The 18,775-nt window shown below is 44.6% G+C and overlaps 1 protein-coding gene across 3 annotated transcripts in view; it reads right to left on the bottom strand.

The window, feature by feature from the left end:
* Nucleotides 1-18,741, bottom strand: part of LOC101155717 (septin-7) — a 20,028-nt gene extending 1,287 nt beyond the window's left edge. Inside the window, exons 1-14 of one of the 3 annotated variants that reach the window (XM_020710466.2) lie at nt 18,577-18,741; nt 18,459-18,460; nt 16,854-16,956; nt 14,689-14,795; nt 13,474-13,574; nt 13,247-13,381; nt 8,178-8,295; nt 6,936-7,028; nt 6,759-6,855; nt 6,635-6,686; nt 6,424-6,552; nt 6,003-6,023; nt 4,742-4,877; nt 2,766-2,908 (exon numbers count right to left, since the gene is read on the bottom strand). In XM_020710466.2, the coding sequence (XP_020566125.2) occupies nt 2,766-2,908; nt 4,742-4,877; nt 6,003-6,023; nt 6,424-6,552; nt 6,635-6,686; nt 6,759-6,855; nt 6,936-7,028; nt 8,178-8,295; nt 13,247-13,381; nt 13,474-13,574; nt 14,689-14,795; nt 16,854-16,956; nt 18,459-18,460; nt 18,577-18,580 (1,241 nt within the window). In that variant the 5' untranslated portion in view covers nt 18,581-18,741. Of the gene's footprint in view, nt 1-2,765; nt 2,909-4,741; nt 4,878-6,002; nt 6,024-6,423; nt 6,553-6,634; nt 6,687-6,758; nt 6,856-6,935; nt 7,029-8,177; nt 8,296-13,246; nt 13,382-13,473; nt 13,575-14,688; nt 14,796-16,853; nt 16,957-17,247; nt 18,389-18,458; nt 18,461-18,576 lie in introns of those variants that run through there. The other 2 variants (XM_020710468.2, XM_020710469.2) reach the window with 2 other exon arrangements.
* Nucleotides 18,742-18,775: the final 34 nt, after the last annotated feature.

The following is an 18,775-nucleotide window of genomic DNA, read 5'->3' on the forward strand; positions in this document are numbered from 1 at the left end:
CACATTGCCATTGTTGTTAGAGAATCTTAGAGTTTGGCTGCAATGCATCTTGGGATGTGGACAGCATAGAAGGATAAACCTTTTATGCTTCCTTGAAATCGGGGAGAAGATGGCTGCATTTAAAGTAGTGGTTGAATTTGGACAGCACCTGTGGTGGCGCCGTGATGTAAGCGGCAGACACCTGCATCCCAGGAAGGACGCTGCACCCGGATTTGGACACAGCTGTAGTCGCTTATCAGTTGTGAAGAGTGTGGGAGAACTTTTTTGACTGGGGTGATATTTAAGCAGTGAAACTCCTGCCGATACAAACTGCTGCAGTATTTGGAGGCGCCGTGGTTTGGTGGTTCCACACTAACAATAGCTGCGTTTACATGGAGAAAAGTAATCAGAAAGAACGCCTGATCACAACAAAAATGCGTCATGTAAACATGCCGTCCGGAATATTCTGCTCCGATCAGGCTCATTTGGATCAAGATTTCCTTCAGATGGAGATTTGTGGGTTCTGCTGGTTATTGATCCGATCGTGGTGCATCTAAACTGTTTAATCTGATCCTGGGTCACTACTGCTCTGGTTTTACGTCATGCTTAGACTGTGTGGAGCTCGTAGCTTCGTGTTTGCGGGCAGGGGAGGGTGCTTTGATACGCTGTGCGCTCCGGAGACAGCGAGCTGTCGGACTCAGGAGAACCGTCTCTCCGAGCAGAGGAGCGGCTCTGGGACGGTGTGTGAGCTAATGGAGGCGGCTTCCCAAAGCAGAAATGCTGCGCAGTCCTGAGAAACAGTGTCAACAATCACGTGAACAGCGTCACTACAGTGGGATCTCCCGGGTCTGACTGTTTGATCGGATCTGGGGGGTCCTGTGGTAGTGTACTCCGTTAAATTGAGTGGGGCATAAGTATGCGTGTGAACACTATCTGTTTTGTGTACATGTCGACATTTTTGCAGCTAGCAGGTGTGTTTATAACATTTGAGTGTGTGTGTGGACAGGCTCCGCCCTTTTTGTACTACATTTGAACCTTACCGTAATGATAAACAACCAGTAAACTTGTTGCTTTATGCAGCTTCATGGTCTTATCCCCCCCCCTCCTATTATCACCCTCTTACCCCCCCCCCCCCCTCTCTCTCTCTAACGTCCCTCTCTCTTCTTCCCTTCTTTCCTTTTCCGTCCGGTCCAACACCAAAGATTTTCAAACATTAATAAAGTTTTGCCTCAATTACAAAAGGGGTTTATTCAGACATACCTTTGGTTTGTCTGAAGATTAATAACCCCTCCTGTTAAAGCAAAATATGTCCAACACAAGAGGCCCTCAGCTCTCATCTGCCTGCCCAGCTGTTGGACAGGACAACATGTCCCCGAAATGAAAAGGTAGATTTGATTTGATTTTAGCGAGTTTGACGCGTGTCCAAATGATTTGTTCATCCAAAAATGTGACGTATGTAAATGTTTGTTTTAATCAGATCAGGTTTTTCTGGGCCCATGTACGCAGTTCAATTCTAACCCGATCGTTGATCCAATCAAAGATCTTTTTCTCATGGGACCGCAGCCAATGGTCACAGTTTTACAGAACTCTTTTGTACTTTCAGCTTAGTCTGTTGTTTTTGTCTTTTAATCTAATGTTTTAAGTCTGCTGCTCTTTGGTCTGAAACCACACACACACAAACTAAAAAGGGAAACGTGAAGAAGCCTCCTTAAGGTTCTCCTGTTAGATTTAAAGGTTTAAAGAACATGTTTTTGAACTCCAGGAGGGTGTTTTTTAACCATAGACTGTGTCTGAGGATTGGACTGAGCGAGTGTGACGTCACCCATCCAAAATGCTTCACCTCCAGCCCCAACTAATGAAGTCAATTCAGTCGCCATCTTTTCCCCTATGCGAACGCTGCCATGTTGTAGCCAGACGTCCTCGAGAAGCAGGGATTGGTCCAAGTCAACATCCCTACGGCAACCATTCTATCCAATCAGGGGTGAGCTTGATAGAAGGCCACACCCCAACAGAAATCTGTCAATGAAATGTTTTGAACGTTGGACGTAGGGGTCCAGCAGGCTCCACCTACTTATATTGAGGCATCTGATTACTCAGTTTATAACTACAGAAGGAATAAAAAATATGAACGTTTTCAAGAACGTGTTAAAGAAACAAAAGGTATCAGAGCAAGAATGGTTATTCTGACCAATAGAATGAGCTGCTTATTTCTCTATAGAGCTCTATATGATTTTGGCTTCTTGGAGCGAGGAAGAGTCACTCAGTCCAGTTCTCTGATACAGTCAATGACTTTTGTCCACACTTCATCTGAACTTCATTCTGACTTTTATGTTGAACCCAATGAGTCTGACATGTCGTTATTTCTCACACGTTCTCTCTGCTATACGTCTTTCACAGAGATGCCTTAAAGACCGTTCTTAAAGATCTACCACCCTGACTGTTCTACGGTTCTCTCAGGTGAACACGCCTGATCCAGGTAACAGCAGAAAACATTGCAGGGTGGTAGATCTTGAGGAGCAGCCCTGCAGTGAGACAAAACTAACATTTTCCTAATGTCGTCATTTTTGTGCACCAAGTTAAATCTAAGAACCGGGAAACAAACAGTTTCAAGTCCATCCATTTTCTTCAAGCAGAAATAAAGTTCATTAAAATTTTATGAAAGCTAATTTGTTGAGTGGGGAACACACAAAGATGAGAACTGTGTGTTTTTAGCCTGAGTCCAGTGACTGTAAACTGCTTTAAAGTCAAACCCCGGACCCCGAGTGAGCGGTGAGAGCTGCTCGTACTTGGAGGCCTCCTGCTTCAGCTGCTCCTGGCGCTGCAGAGCCTCCCAGTTGGCTCTCTCCTCCTCAAAGACACGTCTCTTCTCCTCCAGCTCTTTGTGCTGAGCCTCCAGGTTCTTCTTCATCTGTTCGTGACGCCGCTGAAGCTGCAGGCACAGAGAAAACGTCAAACCACTGAGAACCTTTCACCGCTTTAACATCCCACTGGCTCTGCTTGAAAAACAAAACACCTAATAACTGGTTGAGCGGTTCTTGGCGGCAAAATGTGTAATTAAAAGTTTGGGAAAGCTGTCAGCGCTCCTCTCATCTGCTCTTCATGAAGCTGCCTGGGTTCAGAGACATTTGAGGAGGAACCTGCACGGACGTCTGATCTGCTGACGCCTGGATCGTTGTTCTGCTGCAGAACCCAGATGTGATGGAAGACCTTCTACAGGGGAACAGAATTCAGGTCCTGAAGCTGTAAATCAGCCCACACCACCAAACTACCCCCTCCGTGCATGACTGGCTTTTGAGTCCAGATGTTTAAAAGTTCTTGTGGACCATGTAGATGTTCCTCTGGGTTCTTGTTGCTCAGCAGTTTGTCCAACAGTCTGACTGACTGAGCTGAGTCCAGAGAGGCCCTGTGGTCTTCTGAAGACCCCCTGGAGGAGGAGGAGGAGGAGGAGGAGGAGGAGGAGGAGGAGGAGGAGGAGGAGGAGTCCTTGTGCTCCTGGACTCCTCCTGGTCAGTCTGTCTTTCTTGTGAAGGTTCTTCCTGTTTCAGGTGTTCTCCAGGTGTGGTTCTCTGAAGTCTCAAAGCTGTAAGAACGTCTTTGTGATCCTTTCAGACTGAAACACGTCAGAAACTTTGTTCCTCAACGGTTTCTGAGTGATTTTTTTATATTCAAAGATGCTTCCGAGATTTCCCTGCATTACATGAAATCCTCATTTTAACCATCAAAGAACTCAGAGATCTTTGGATAGTTTCAGAAAAGTGTTCCCTCGCTATACCACACTTCACTTGTGGTCTCCGCAGATTTTCTTTTGTCAATCCAGCTCGGCCTGATGAGTTTTTTTGTTTATTTTTATCAGATTGTGTTCTGCGCCCTGATTGGCTGCAGACTTAATCAATCTCCTCCGCGTTGTGCCTCCTGAACAGAATACATTCAACTTATTAGATTTGAAGAAATCTTCAATCGTGATCAGATCTTTGTTTTCATTTCATAATACTTATTTTTCTATGACTGTTTGAAATTAGAGAATTTAAACAAGTAAACAAGAGAGAAACGAGGGAAAATGTTTGTCTGAAAACATTGAAAAAAGAAAAAACATAACTATTTGCGGATTTCACCTATCGCAAATTATTTTATATCGCAACTCCTGCAATAAACGAGGGAACACTGGATCCATATTTACTAGAAGCCGCCCACCTTTTAACGGGATAAGACGGTGTGAGCGTGTCACACCTAAACTACGCTCTGCTCACTGGCAGCCTGTGTCTTCTAGAATTGTTTCTAAGATGTTACTTCAGGTTTTTGAAGGCTTGAATGGTCGGCAGTCCTGGTGGAGCCCTGAGATCTGGAGACGCCCTTAGTGGTTCCAAAGACTCTGGTATGAGCTGTGGAATGGTCTCCTGCTGCCCGTCAGATTCCTCCATGAATTAAGTCACTTTTAGAAACATCTTTGTGCATTTTAGCTCCAGCAACTCTAGTGAGACCAGCATGTCACCTTTTATTGTCACTTTCTTCTTTTATTGTATTAATATTGTTTAGTTTTTTATTTTCTATGGTTATGTTTTACTGCAGCACTTTGGTTGCTTTGGCTTTAGAAATAAATTAAGTAGATTGATCGATACGAACACAGAAGCAGGAACCGAATCCAGATTGATGTCATCCAATCAGCTCCTGTGCTTTTACCCAGAGGCACACACCAGCACAGGAGGAAGTTCTACATCTCTGCAGTGTGTGTGTGTGTGTGTGTGTGTGTGTGCATGTGTGTTACCTCTGCTTCAGAGTCTTTCAGCTTCTGCACTTTCTCCTTGACTTTCATCTCAAACACCTGCTCCATCTCCATCTCCATCTTCTTCATCTTGGTCACGTGCTCTCGCCTCTCCTCCTCCATCTGGGCCAGGGGGCTCCTGCAGGAGGAGCAGGCGCCGAAGCCGGAGCAAGTACACACTTAGAACACGGACCCACAACTTCTGCGCTTCCACACAGAAAGCTACTAACGAGACCATTTGATTTTATTCTGAGATCAAGCGCGTTCAGCGAACAGCAGATCTGCTGAACGTCTCTTCTTCTGCTCCGAATGTTCACCTCGGACCATCTACTCCCTCAAAGCTGAAGCTCAGATTTTCCTGCCTGCTGCAGCAAACTTCTGTCTCTTCCTGTTTCTCTGGAGCTACGTTCCTGCCTGATGCTGCCTTCATCCTCCTCCTCTTCGTCCTCACAGCTGCAGCACTACGGAAACGCATCTATCTTTAATGCTCCTGTCTCCGCTCACCACACATTTCATGCACCTTAACACACAATCGGAGCAAAACGAGCTGCTTCTCTCCCCTGACAGCAAACGCTCTTCTAAAATATACACGTTTCTGGATGATTAACAACTGAATTATGAAACTTTTTTTTTAAGAACTTGAACTTGCAGGCGTCAAACAGAAACCTTTACAAACACCAGAAGGTGGCAGCAGGAAAGGATAAATGTTAGCAATACGGGGGGGTTAAATATTAGTGAAGACTTTGCAGAGAGCAGACACCAGTCATGAAGTGTGAGGAGTTAAGTCACATCAGAAGACATCAAACTTTGTTCCTCAGCTGAGTGAAGCAGGGAGTTCAAACAGGAACTTCCTTCAAATGAAAAGTTTGTGGACTGAAGAAAAGCGGCTTCAGACCATGTTTTCCACAGAAATCCTGAACAGAACAGGAACAATCGTCTATTCCTGTTCTTCCTAATACATTCAGCTAAAAAATAAAAAAATTTAAAAAAAGAGTTGCAAGCAGAAATTCTGCTTTTCCAGCATCTGTCGTTTATGCTCCCTGTCTGCGTTGCCACGGTGACCGCTCCAAACAGCTCATGCACAGGTCTCTGCTCAGGTGGAGTCGACATTACGAGCGGAAAGGATTCGTAAATCTGGGGGACTGGAAGCAGACCAGGTTTTCCTCCCAAAGACGTGAAAAACCAAATTCACCCAAAGGGAGAGGAATCCCCGGAGGAGGAGAGGAGCGGAGCGAATTTGGAAAAAAAAAAAAAGATCACTTACTTTCCTTCAACTGTGTCAAGTCTAAAAAACAAAAGAAAAAGACGAGCGACACACACAGACAGACAGACAGACAGCATGCGATGGTGAGCTCATGCACTCCAATACAACCAGGTAAACATGTTTAGATGCAGATGAACATTGGTGAGGCTGAGGGAAGCTGCAGTGATCAGACGTCTCTCTGTTAGCTTAGTCATTTAGCCTCCTGGTTGTGTTAAACGGTCAAACTGTTGTGATTCAGATGATTAACGCCGGAGATGTTTTCCGACTCGGAGCAGCGCAGACAGAAAATGTGTTGCTGCTGTAATCACCGCAGTCGAGCTCCATAAAGCCGGCTGTCATCTTTATCTGACATCAAACAAAAGCCTGATTTCATTTAGACTCTAGAGGAAAGAGAAAAAACCCCCACACCCCTGGGTCTTACTTGGTGGAGAGCTGTCCTTTGCCCTTGTTGTTGTCCAGTCCGTTGTAGGTGACGGCGGCCAGCTTCCTGCTGCGGTAGTTCTCGTAGTGGACGTTGTTGGTCACGTCCTTTAGGTCCTGCATATGAGTTCTGTGGGGAGACGAGCATCGTCCAGGTGAAACTGGGGACACCTCCCTCCGAAAACAGCAACGAGGAGGAGGAGGAGGAGTACCTGATGAGCATGTCCCTGAGGATGGTGAAGTCACAATGGTCGCTGTTCTCCACTATGAGACAGAACAAGGCATCAGTTGGCCCAAACAAGAACCTGACCGTGGTTCATAAGGATGAAACTGTACCTTCTGCAACCCCCCAGGGGTATTGTCTTCCTCGGACTCTCTTGCTGTTCACTTCGATGATGGTGTTACTTCCAACAACAGCCAGCGGGAGCTTGTCCTGCAGAAACGGCCGTCATGATAAACCCCACACAAACACACCTTCGTTCGCGGCGTGCAGATGAAAAGAAACACACAAACTTTGATTTTTTTCACGAGCCGGTTCTCCTCCTCGTCGTCCGTCTCCGGAAATTCGTAGATCTTAATTTTGTGCTCCTGGATTTCCCGCATGATCTGGACAGACAGCAGAAGCGCGTGAACGTCTGAAAACAGGAGAGCAGGGCAACAGAACAGAACCGGGACAGGAAGGAAGGAGGACGGTGCCCTCCCCAGGGGGGGTCTAAATCAAAGACAGGAGTTTGTTCCAGTCTGAGAGTTTCCATGTACCTTTAAATAAATGTACAGAATTCCCTTTCTGTGTTGGCAGGAGGTTATTAGAAATTCACCTGAGTAGTGGTCGGCGCCGTTGGCATGGAGTAAGCCTGGCCCCCCCCTTGCCCCCCTGGTTGCAGAGAGCTCTTTGTCTACACACTCTCTCACATTTGCCCGTCAGCCCCTCAAATTCCAACCCAACTAGTGGCGCAACAAAAACGGTATTGATATTGGAGCTATACAGCCTTAACGTTTTGAGCCAGGTGCTAACATCTGTACATTTCTTCTTAGAACCTAGAACTACAGCCCACAGGGGTTCATTCTCCATCATTGCTCTACCTACACCTGAGTGTGAGCGAGGATCAGAATGGAGCAGAGCCCAGCGTAAATCCTACACAACATATAAGCTCCATTTCAAAAGGCATTTTTTTCATCTGCTCCTGATTCATAACAATTTAAAGAGATACTCAGAAATGCTACTTTACGATTCATTTTATATGTTTGTCCTTCATCAGCAGAAATAGGTTTAAACACCATTTTAATTGGTTTTGGTCTAAATATATAATTTTTGTTTAGGACAGTGATGGTAGAAAGAAAAAAGAAATGAGAAATTAAATTTGCTTTTATTTTTAAGCGTATTTGCCGATCATCTGAGGATTTCACTTTTTTCTTGAAGACAAAAAACCAGCCGGATGCATTAAAACAGTTTGTACATCAATGCGGTTCTGGAGGTTTAACACAGCAATCCAGATCAGAGTTTTGACCATTAAGGTCTCAGCACCTATCTACCACTGCTCCTCTGCTCACATTTAAACAGACTATGTAAACACACAAACAGGAAGTGAGCTGTGTGCTACTTCCTGTCTGCATTTACATGAGCTAAATGAGAAGAAGATGTAGCTCATGTCAACAGAGATAATGGGAGGATAATGTCTTGGCAGCTTTGCTTCATCCGCCGATAGCCACAGGAATGTAGACGTCCTCTTGGCTGCGGCTGTGGAAACCACTGACCTGCTTCTTGAACTGCTGGCATTCCTCTGGGGTGAGGGTGTCTGCTTTGGCAATCAGCGGGATGACATTGACTTTCTCATGCAGCCGTTTCATGAACTCGATGTCCAGCGGCTTCAGGCTGCAGACAGACAACCACAGCACGTTCAGAGCGGGGCAGTTCTCACCTGTTCTGCGCGTTCGCAGCGGCGATTCAGAGGATAAAAATAGGCTGAACTAAATATAGAAATGTGCGACGGCCCAAACATGTTGGTAATGTCTAAGAAAATGACCTCAGAGTCATGAGAAAAAGCAGGAAAGACAACATTTAAAGAGAGCTGCAGCTCTGCTGCTAGCTTTCTCCATCTTAACAGTTCCATTAAGTGTTGTATTAAAATAAAAGACACTTTGGTGAAAATCTTTCAGGATCCTTTACAGTTTCAGGCACCCTGCAGACTAAAGACACAATTTGAGGTACAAACATGTTATGTGACCACGTTTTACGAGGAAAACCAGCACAGTTCACAGTTCGATGATGCCCATTGATCGTCCACAGCTGAACTGAATCAATGCACAAATCAATACAACAAGTAGAACACAGTGGTGCTTACAGAGCGACTGTTTTTCTCTGTTTTATGCAGAATTTTGGGTTTGTTTCATTAGAGTAGTCCTGAAGTTTAGTCGTAAAGTGGTTCTCTGTGTGGGTTAGAGGAGGAAACTGCACAGATAAAGACCAGACGGCTCTAAATGAGAGGAAGCTTGTAGAAGCGAGAGCGTGGAATTTGAAGTCAAAAGCCTCAGAAGCAGCAGTTCCGTCTCTCCTGAGCAGATAAGCGGCCATGGAGGAACACTGAGCTCATCACAACATGAACCTTCAGGAAAAACAGACCTGAGAGCCACGAGATGAAGCCGCCTTCAACAACATCAACGTAAAAACAGGCCGACTTTCAGTGCCTCCACGGTTTTTGATTGAATCATAAGTTCCTGCATCAAACTGGAACAGAGAGGCTTTGTTTTCTGTAAAAACCCCGAACCAGTTCAGTACACATTCATGTGATTTACAACTAAACCAGATTCAAGATTTGATGACAAACTGATTTAAAAAACCTCCTTTTTAGTTAGTTTAAAAAAAACAACGTAATTTTGGGATTAAACTAGGCCTGCACAATATAATCGCAAATGTATCGTTTTATCAAGCTGTCCAATACTCATATCGCAAAAGACGGCGAAATTTGTAATAAATGGGTTTCCTTAAATGTGCTAATTTAATCTTATGGAAGGTTCTTGTATTTAATGAAACAAATATATCCATTTATGCATTTGACCATTCGGATGGACGCCTTCACGTTGTTGACCAATCAGATGGAGATCTTTAATTTAAGTCATGTTGACCAGGATTTAAATCCTGTTTAAATCAAGGATCTTTTAGGTTGTTTTACTATTTTTTCCTGCATCGCAAGTTATATCGTCATCGCAATAATGATCACTAATTTCGTAAATTGAGAGTTTTCCTCATATCGTGCAGCCCTAGTTTAAACTAAATTTTATTTAAACTTATAAAAACCTTTTGACTGAGCTCATTTATAAACAAAGCCTTAAACCAGGGGTCTGCTTTTGCCCCTCTGTTGAGGCTCTCTGGTTAACAAAAAATAAAACGTTTTTAGTTTTTAAAAGTAACTGTAAATTAAAAAGTAAGTACGTTTAAAGTTTAAAAAAAATGCACATGCACAAACATTTTAAAACTGATTTTTGTGCGCCGTTTACCACAGTAAAAAAATTCAGCCAGTTATTACAGCAAGGATTAATTAGCTCTGATTTAACTTTTTGTCAGATTTACTCATTTCTGGCTCAAAAGTCCCACAAAAGACAAAATAAACATATTTTTTTACATCACTGCTGACATTAGATAACTTAATACTACATTTAGTATGGTCCTATGTGATACAGGGTGTCTTATTTTGAAAGAAAGTCTTATGAACCTCTGTAAAATGTTTTACAAATATTTCATAGTTTTCAAAAAAATACAAGGCTATTTTCATTTTATTTTGTATGTATGCCAAGAAAGAAAAAAAGACGACAGTTTGTTTATATTGACAATCATAGTAGCAATAACATAACCATGTCTCAGTGGCCTTGTGGTAGAGTGTCCCTACTGAGACATGAAGGTCACTAGTTCAAATACCTGAGTCCTAGCAAAAACTAAAAATAGGACCCATGCCTCCCTGCTCGACACTCAGCATTAAAGGGTTGGGGGCTAAACCTCCGACACCGGTTCCCCGTGTCTGCAGATCACTGCTCCCCCAGGGGATGGGTCAAATGCGGAGAAAAAATTTACCACCCAGGTGTGGGACAACTAAGAAGACTTTGGCTACGTTTACACTGCAGGCTGAAACGACCCAATTCCGATTTTTTTTTTTGCCCCTATGCGACCTGTATCGGATTCATGACAGTCTGAACGACACAAATCCAATCTTTTCAAATGCGACCCAGACCACGTGGGTATGTGCTGCTGAATCTGATACGTATCCGATCTCTTGAAATGCGACCTCCGTCTGACCGGCCAGGCCACATGAATCCGACCCGTACGTCATTGATACGCTACAAACGTCATCATTCTGCATTGAAGTAGGCGGAAACAAGAACATAAACATCAACATGGCGGACGATGCTGCTGAGACCAGTCAGTGGAAGGGAAGCGAGGTCACCGATTGGATTAATTTTTGGGGTGACAGCTCTATTCAGGCCAAACTCAAGGGCTCTTATCACAACCGGGCGGTTTTTGAAAAGATTTCCAGCGAAATGGCCGAGCGTGGCGTTGAACCTTCCCCGCGGTGACTTTTTTTCCCCCCTTTCCGACCGCGGTCAGAAGCGGATCCTCCTCCCGGGTTCACTTCCCCGTTCGGACCCTCAGATTCTCCAGAGCGGGTTAATAAAGGGGCAATAGCAGTTCTGCTGGGGGAAGCCTTCTTTTATTACTGTTCTCTTTCCTCCCTAATAGACAACATGAATGCGCGCCCACACAGCCCCCCTCATTCCCTACCTCGCTGCACGCGCTCTCTCCTGTCTCTTACACAGACGTGTGCGGCCCCAGCACATACACATCCCCATTCCACAACAGTGGGTACAGACGATCCTGGCTCCAATGCCTTCTTAAAATGAGAAGATTGTAATTGTGCTGGCTCCTTTGTGAAAATAAATGTAATAATGCAAAAAAGGATCTGCTGTTGACAACACTGTTGTTGACATCCATTGTTAACATTAGCTACTTCCGCAAACAACGAGTGACATTCACCGTTGTGTACTCTTCTGTGCATCCGGGTCACTTCTGGGTCATTTCACGGTCACACAGGAGATCACAAAAGTTCACATCTAATTGGAAATGTGAACGGCCTTGCAAAAAAAAAAAAACACGATTTTTTTCAAAAAAAATCGGAATCGAGCATTGGGCCCTGCAGTGTGCATAGCCTTTGTGGCTCCTATTGGGTTGTGGTCTGTGAAAAAATTGCCCGAATGATACCACTCCAATCATCTTTAGATCTGTTGTAAAAGTGTTCCGTGTGCTCTTATTTATGTTCATGCCATTTTTAGGCACCCCCAAAAAAAGTCATTTTCTTGAACAAACATTGTGCTGAGCAGCATGAGCTGATCAGAAACTCGCCACCAAGTCGTGGACGGGACTGTTGGCACAGAAGTCAGCCTCCACCGATATCCCATCATCCTTTTGTTTACAGGCTGTCCTGCTAGCTTACAGCCACTCACAACCTCAAGCCAACATTAACGGTGCAACAAAACTGGCGAGCGATATCAGACATGTCCAGCCGTCCAGTTCAGATCCAGATTCCAGCTCAGACCAGGAAAACAAAGACGTTCATGGATCCATTTGTCTGAAAGTGAATGCATCAGAATGGAACGGAGCTGGGAGCTTGTGGCCCGCCCATTTCAGTTTCTATGACACAACTGGGAGCTTTTGCAAACAGCATTTCAAACGATTTGCTGCTGATTCATCGGAATAAAGAAATTGCAGTTTTAATCTGACATGATTTTATATTTTCTCCTTCAAGAGAAAAATGCTACATTAAATGTGAAAAACAACCAAAAGCATTACTTTCATTGGAGTGGGTCTTTAAACCATTACACAGCATAAGTGCAGACTATAGGAACCGTGAGTGTTGGATATGTAAACGTTAAACTTTAAAAGCTTCTTCTCTTATCTTGTAAACACTGAGAACCAAGATGCCATCAGAGTTTGTGATGATTTTGATGTTAAAAAGGGGACTCTGAGCTTGTGTGTGGTAAAAACTGATGTGTAAACATGTCACAAAAACCAGACCGGCCCAGAAGCGGACGTTAGCGTGTAACGGTCATTAAAACCCAGCAGGAGCGGCCGTTACTCTGTAGATCTGCATCCTCACCCAGTTTCATGAAAGCAGACAGACTCAGGGACAAAAACAAGGACAGAAGACGACAACATCCTGGTGAAAAGGCGTGTGAACACGCCACAGATATGTGCAGCCCCACAGCACGCACACACAGCTGTGTCTTCATTCTCAAGGAGGATTCACGTTAGGAGGACAGATAGTTTGGGTTTCAAGTGCCTATTTAACATTTCTTTCCTTTTACGGTTAAGAGAAAATCCCTTAAAGTTGTCCGTTTAAACGCTTTCTGCTCCCAGAATATCCAATGTGCTTGAGCGGGAAAGGCCGCATCAGCCCGTCTCAGCCGCCAACGCACGGGGCAGAGCTGGTGGCTCGTGAAAAACTCAACGTTGTAATTAAAATTCCACACGCCCGTGTTTTTATGAAACACTTTTCCTGATCGGGACCACGAGCCGAGCATTTTCCCAGCTTCGAACTCCCCTTGTTTCAGCGTTTTAACTGCTTTGCTCTTCTAAACAGCACAGCTGGAAGCTGCAGGACCTGTTACCACGCAGCAAAGAAAGAAATAGGTCCTAAACATCCTTTTCTGTTCTTCACGATAAAGCACAACCCCCCCCGACCTTTGGGATCCAGCTGACCCCGCGTTCCTCTGCTAACGCAGCATTTCCTCTCTAAAGCAGGAGGGGGTGAGCCCTCCACCTCATGCAGCAGACTCACCCGTGTCCTGACGGAGCGATGAAGTACAGACAGCAGTGGATCCGGCTGTCGGGCATCTGTCGTCGGTTGACCCGCGACTCTGCGTTCAGATAATCTTCAAACTTGCTGTCTATGTGGTCGATGACCGGTTGCCAGCTGCACAACACAAACGTTGCTGTCAGTTCAGTGTGGAAACAAATGCGGCGCTCAAATCAAGCCGCAAGGGCTGAGGTGATGGTCTTCCTCACCAGTTGCTGTTGTCGACGGCATCTCCGAATCCTGGGGTGTCAACTATTGTTAGAAGCAGCTGGACTCCGCCCTCTTTTATTAGCACTTTGGACTGCTCCACCTGACGGGAGGGAAGAAGAAGGCGTTTTCTTCTGACGTTGGTTCAAATGGTGACAAAACAAAAACAAAAAATGAAGTGAGGATGAGGAAAGAAGGGAGCCGAGCTGCTGTCAGTGAATGCCAGAGATCCCACAGAGAAGGAAACACTTGGGAGAGCTTAACATGCCAAAACATGTCACCTGAAACGCTGCTGCTGCTGAAGTGGAGGCAGACTGCTGTCACTCAAAAGGCAGACAGAGGCCTTTGAGCCTCACAGCCATATTTGGAAACAGAAAGATGGGAGCTGACTAATTTCTAACATGACACCAAAAAACAAAAACAAAAAACACTGAAGCAGTTCTGCACAAAATCTACGAACCCCCTCTGCTTATCAAACTCCAGCTGTGTTGGACATTAAGGCTGTGAAGCCGGGCACTGGAGCTCCAGCTCCACCGGTCTCCGAAATACGGAGCTGGCGTGTCCCTCAAACTGTTCATATTTCATTTAATGGCGTTCCCAGCCACAGCTAAACGCCGTCTGTCTGCCGTTTTTCATGCCTTTCATTTGTGCGGTTCAGCAGAGGGATCCTCATCTGACATTTCACCAAAGAATGATCGTTTGGTCCAAACCAATGACTGCATATGAGAACTGGACTGAGAGGCCCCTCCCCGCTGGCGTTCCAAACAGGAAGTGGCTCCAAGAAGCCAAAATCCTATAGACTTCTATAGAAAAATAAGCAGCTGTTCCTCGGTCTATTGGTCAGTAGAACCATTCTTGATTGGATACCTTTTTTTTTAACATGTTAAACGTCCAACGTTCAAAACCTTTGATAGATTTCGTGTAGCCTACTTACAAGTGGTAGGGATGTGACCTTCCAACAAGCTGACTTCTGATTGGAGAGAATGGTTGCCATAGAGATTTTGACTCAGATTAACTCAGACCATTCACTGCTTACTAATGAGGTCTGGCTCCAACGTGGCGACTGAAAGAACATCATTCTCATACACAGTCGATGGATCAAACACAAACGGGAGAAAGGGTCGTTTCTTCAAACCAGAACCGACAGGAGGGCAGACAGAGACTGGATCATAACAGTACGGGTCACAGCAGAACCTCGGACCTTTTACTTCACGCACCTGTACAGTCTTTTTGATTCGATGTGAAGGTCCGGGATATTCTGCCGAGTAAAGGTCTGTTAGGAACAACGAGTTGATGAGCGTCGACTTGCCCAGACCGGATTCACCTGAGAAACCCAGCAGACAAGAGATCAGATCAGAGCCTCTAGTGGAACTTCAATAACTAGAAATAGAACAAGACAGAAAGAAAGCTAACTTTTCTTTCCCAGATAAAGGAAGTCTTTATTTGATGTTTTTTTTTTTTTTTACACACCTGCTGCCTTTTCCCCCACAGACAAACTTCACATATTTGAACCATGAACTGATGTGCAGATGTAAAAACAGGTTAGTCAGAGCTAACCGCTGCGCTAACCTTTGTCTCACAGTCTTTTCACACCTGCTGAGCTCCTCCACACATCCAACCACCTGCAGTATTTTAACAGTGCGCTCTGGTGGGGGACGTTTATCTAAAGGCGGTCGCTGACCTGCCGAACCGTCAAGCATCAGGTTTTGGGATTCTGCTGCAAGTCTTCTTTATTTTCAGGTTAGACTCAAAGACATTGTTTTCTCAGGACTTAGGCCGGATCCAGATTTTTCACCGGGCTCAGTCTGGGTTTCGGGTCACCAGAAACCACCTTCTACTTCTTCTTACGTTGTTCGGTGTTTTGCTTCAAGCAAGGAAACGGATTTAGCTGCTGCAATTGCCCTGCATGTTTTTATATGGTGGTTTGTCTGACCTGAGTAACCAAACCACAGTCAGAAGCTCAATTTTAGGAACTAAATCATCACAAAGTTGTTTCACTCTCTTCGCTTTAGACTTTTCTTCATCGCAGCTCGTTAATCTGTCCCACACACCCACTGTATTATGCATTTTTTTATCCAAGGATAATATTTTAAACTTGTAAAAGTGCATACCAGTGTTATCACAAATGGATTAACACAACTCTAAGAATGAGCAAGAGCAGTGCACGGCTCTTATGAAGAGAAGTTGTACGGTCAAAGACGACGCTGTCTTTTCAGGGATGAGAGAAATCAATCGGTTTGTGTTTAACAGCTCAAAAGCTGCGGAAACAATGCGGACAATGGCTCTTGTTATGTGCAGCTGACTGGCTGGGGGTCCGGGACACTTCTCAAGCTTGGATGCCCATTGTGTGCCCTGTTTCCAAGCTCTGCTAAAAAGCATCATTAGTGGAAATGACCACTGGCACTGCCTACCTTGGCCCACAGCCACAGGTCAATACTGAACTGGCGACCATTTACAGCAGAGCTGCAGTCAGCTGGTAGAATGTGACTCCTGCAGTGCAACATGTGAGGTATGGAAACGTGAACTTCAGTTATTTCCTGCTTTGAGCATGTGGGCCTCTGAAAGGTGCGGCTTTGTAACGTGCAAACAGGTTGTTGGATCTCATGATCCGGACTCTATGGATAGACGTGCCAGCCACTGACAGCGACGCCATCCTCGCTTCCTCCATCTACACGAGCAACGCGAGGCATGTGGGCGCCGCGGGGACATGTGGGCCTGTAGCTAATCAGAGCCAAGAACAGCTGAATATTGTGTGAGAGCATGTGAAGAAAAAAAAAAGACAATTCTCAGAGGAGCGTCTACTCGGTCCTCGCTGGAGTTCCAGTTTGAAACAAAAATTCTAAAAATGCAGAAAAGGTTCAAGGACTTTGCCTCAATCCTGTCAGCCCAGATGGAAACGGTTTTCATGATTAATACAGCGGAATAAAAATAATTAACAACTATGGGTTACACAAACCACGCTTAGAGGCTGCGTGCACTTTTGTAGAACCCGCCACAGAAAGTACTGTTTTCCCTCCAAACAATGTCTGACCAGCCGAGAGTGATGCTGGCCCAGAGTCAACAGTCACTACCCAAGTATTTAAAAAACAAATCTGTCTTTTTGGGTGAAGTTTGACACAAATCCAAACCAAATGTTTCTCTTCCTTCACACAGAGCCTGACACTGATCTGAAATGTGGAGGAGAAGCGGGACAATGCAGAGCTCTGAGTCAGCAATTAACACCACAAAGCTGGGGGCTTGTCCCCTGTGTGTAAATATGGGTTTGCACACACACACAAAAACAAACCACACGGAGGATCTCTAAATGCCAACCGCAGCGAACACAATGAAAGGATTCAGGCAAAACACGGCACATGGAAAGAGGAGCAGCGGGAGTTCTTACCCACAACCATCAGCGTGAACTCAAACCCCCTCTTCACAGACTTCCTGTAAACTTGGTTCGGGAGGCTTGCAAAGCCGACATATCCCTCAAGGTTTTTCTGTTGCTGTAAAAAAATATATTTTTTTAAATAAAATACATTCTATAACACCCTCCCACCCCTGCAGAGGATTTGAGCATCTTAAACAGTCCAGACATTCTGACCACCTGTGCTGCAGTATGATGCTTTTTAAATTTTACTCCAAACATGTCCTTGTATTCTCATTCTGACATGGTTGTTGTTAGAAGTCACACACATTTATCTAAAACAAGAATTCCATTTTTTTTGTCTTGAAACAGTTATAAACGTGTAAAAAAAAATAAACAGTCAAATAATTATAATAATGTCAGTACTTACTGCTGTATTTCGATGATCAAAATGAGGTCATCCAGTATTTCCACGGTCACAAAAAAAAAACGTAAAATTTTGGAAAAGACAAGAAATCAATACAAAATTTCAAATCAACTTCAGACTCTCCATATTTAAAAACAGCTTTCCAAATAACATCCTCAGGGGACAAGTGGACCTTGTGGGTTTTTACTCCACTTTTAATATCAGCAGCGTCAAAAAGCAAAGTTCATCCACCGTTGGAGCAGTTTTTAAAGCCTGTGGATGGGAGAGTATTTCTGTTTTTTTTTGCCATAGCATCTTCTGCCTGCCAACACCGGCCCACATGCCAGATACGCTGATTCTCCCTCAGGGTGTGCAGTTTAACTGTAGTACAAGAATGTGTATCTTCATGAAAACCTTTTATCCGACTGGTTTTTAACCAAACACTTTATATATTGTGTCCCATTAAAAAAACCTGTCAGTTACTAATCACAGTTAGTGTGTTTCCTTTGCACTGACTGTAAAAAGAAAAAAAAAAGAAAAAATCTGCTAAAGGAAGTGTAGGTGACTGATTTTACCAGGAAGTTTATGTAAATGTAAAACGTGTCCCTGGCGTTGAAAGAAAAAAAAACAGTCTGTGTCAGTTGAGGAAGCGAATGGTTCAACGCTTAGATTTAGAGGTCACAACGATCTGAATCCTCGATCTGTGTGAGCAACCAGATCCAATCTAATAATCCAGATTAAGCAGCCTCCTTATGTCTAACCTGTGCTGTCTCAAGTCTGCCTTTTGACTACCAGACCACATTTTACAGCCAGAACAGGCTACACACACAAACTACTGGTAGCTAAAAATTAGGACAAAAGAACGTCAAAGGCTTTTTTAGCGGAGCAGCCGTTAAGACTTTAAAACAAACGTTTCCTGCCATTTCCTTGCAACTAAACACAAAAATTAGCTTTTATCTGAGCACTTAATACGACACACGCCAATAATGAAGCTAGTTATCACGGTTTGTTTTTTCAGGATCGAATCTCAAAAGAGGCGCGCGAGCGAAGCTGAGTTTTATGGCAGCTAACAGAAACCGCTCGTAAAACAAACAGAAGCGATATGTGAAATACTTTCCTAAAGAGCTAACGGCAGGAAATGACACTCCCGTTAGTTTGGACGGCATGCTAACGAGCAGAAGCTAGCAGCTAGCTAGCCATCCAGATGGAGGCGGACTGGGCGTTGGTTGCTCAACTGCTGAAGCTAATCAGCGACGAGATGGTTTGAAAAATCTCCGTCCGTGTTAGCTAAAACATGGGGGGTGAAAGGCGTTTGCGTGCAGCTGTAACAACGGCTAACGGCGGTAACCTCACCCATCACGAAAACTCTCCCCGCCGCCTCAGACGCAGATCATTCACAAACCGACATTCCCCCTTCTGGCTACTTTTCCTCGACTTACTCACAATGAAGCACGGAACGTCACACAAACTCGACGTCGCTACGCTGCAGAATTTACGTAACACGTACGTGAATCTCGACTACTGTAGTCTCGCGATACGTCAGAATGCAATT

Source organism: Oryzias latipes, chromosome 16 (assembly GCF_002234675.1).
Source record: "Oryzias latipes chromosome 16, ASM223467v1".
In the NCBI taxonomy this organism is placed as follows: Eukaryota; Metazoa; Chordata; class Actinopteri; order Beloniformes; family Adrianichthyidae; genus Oryzias; species Oryzias latipes.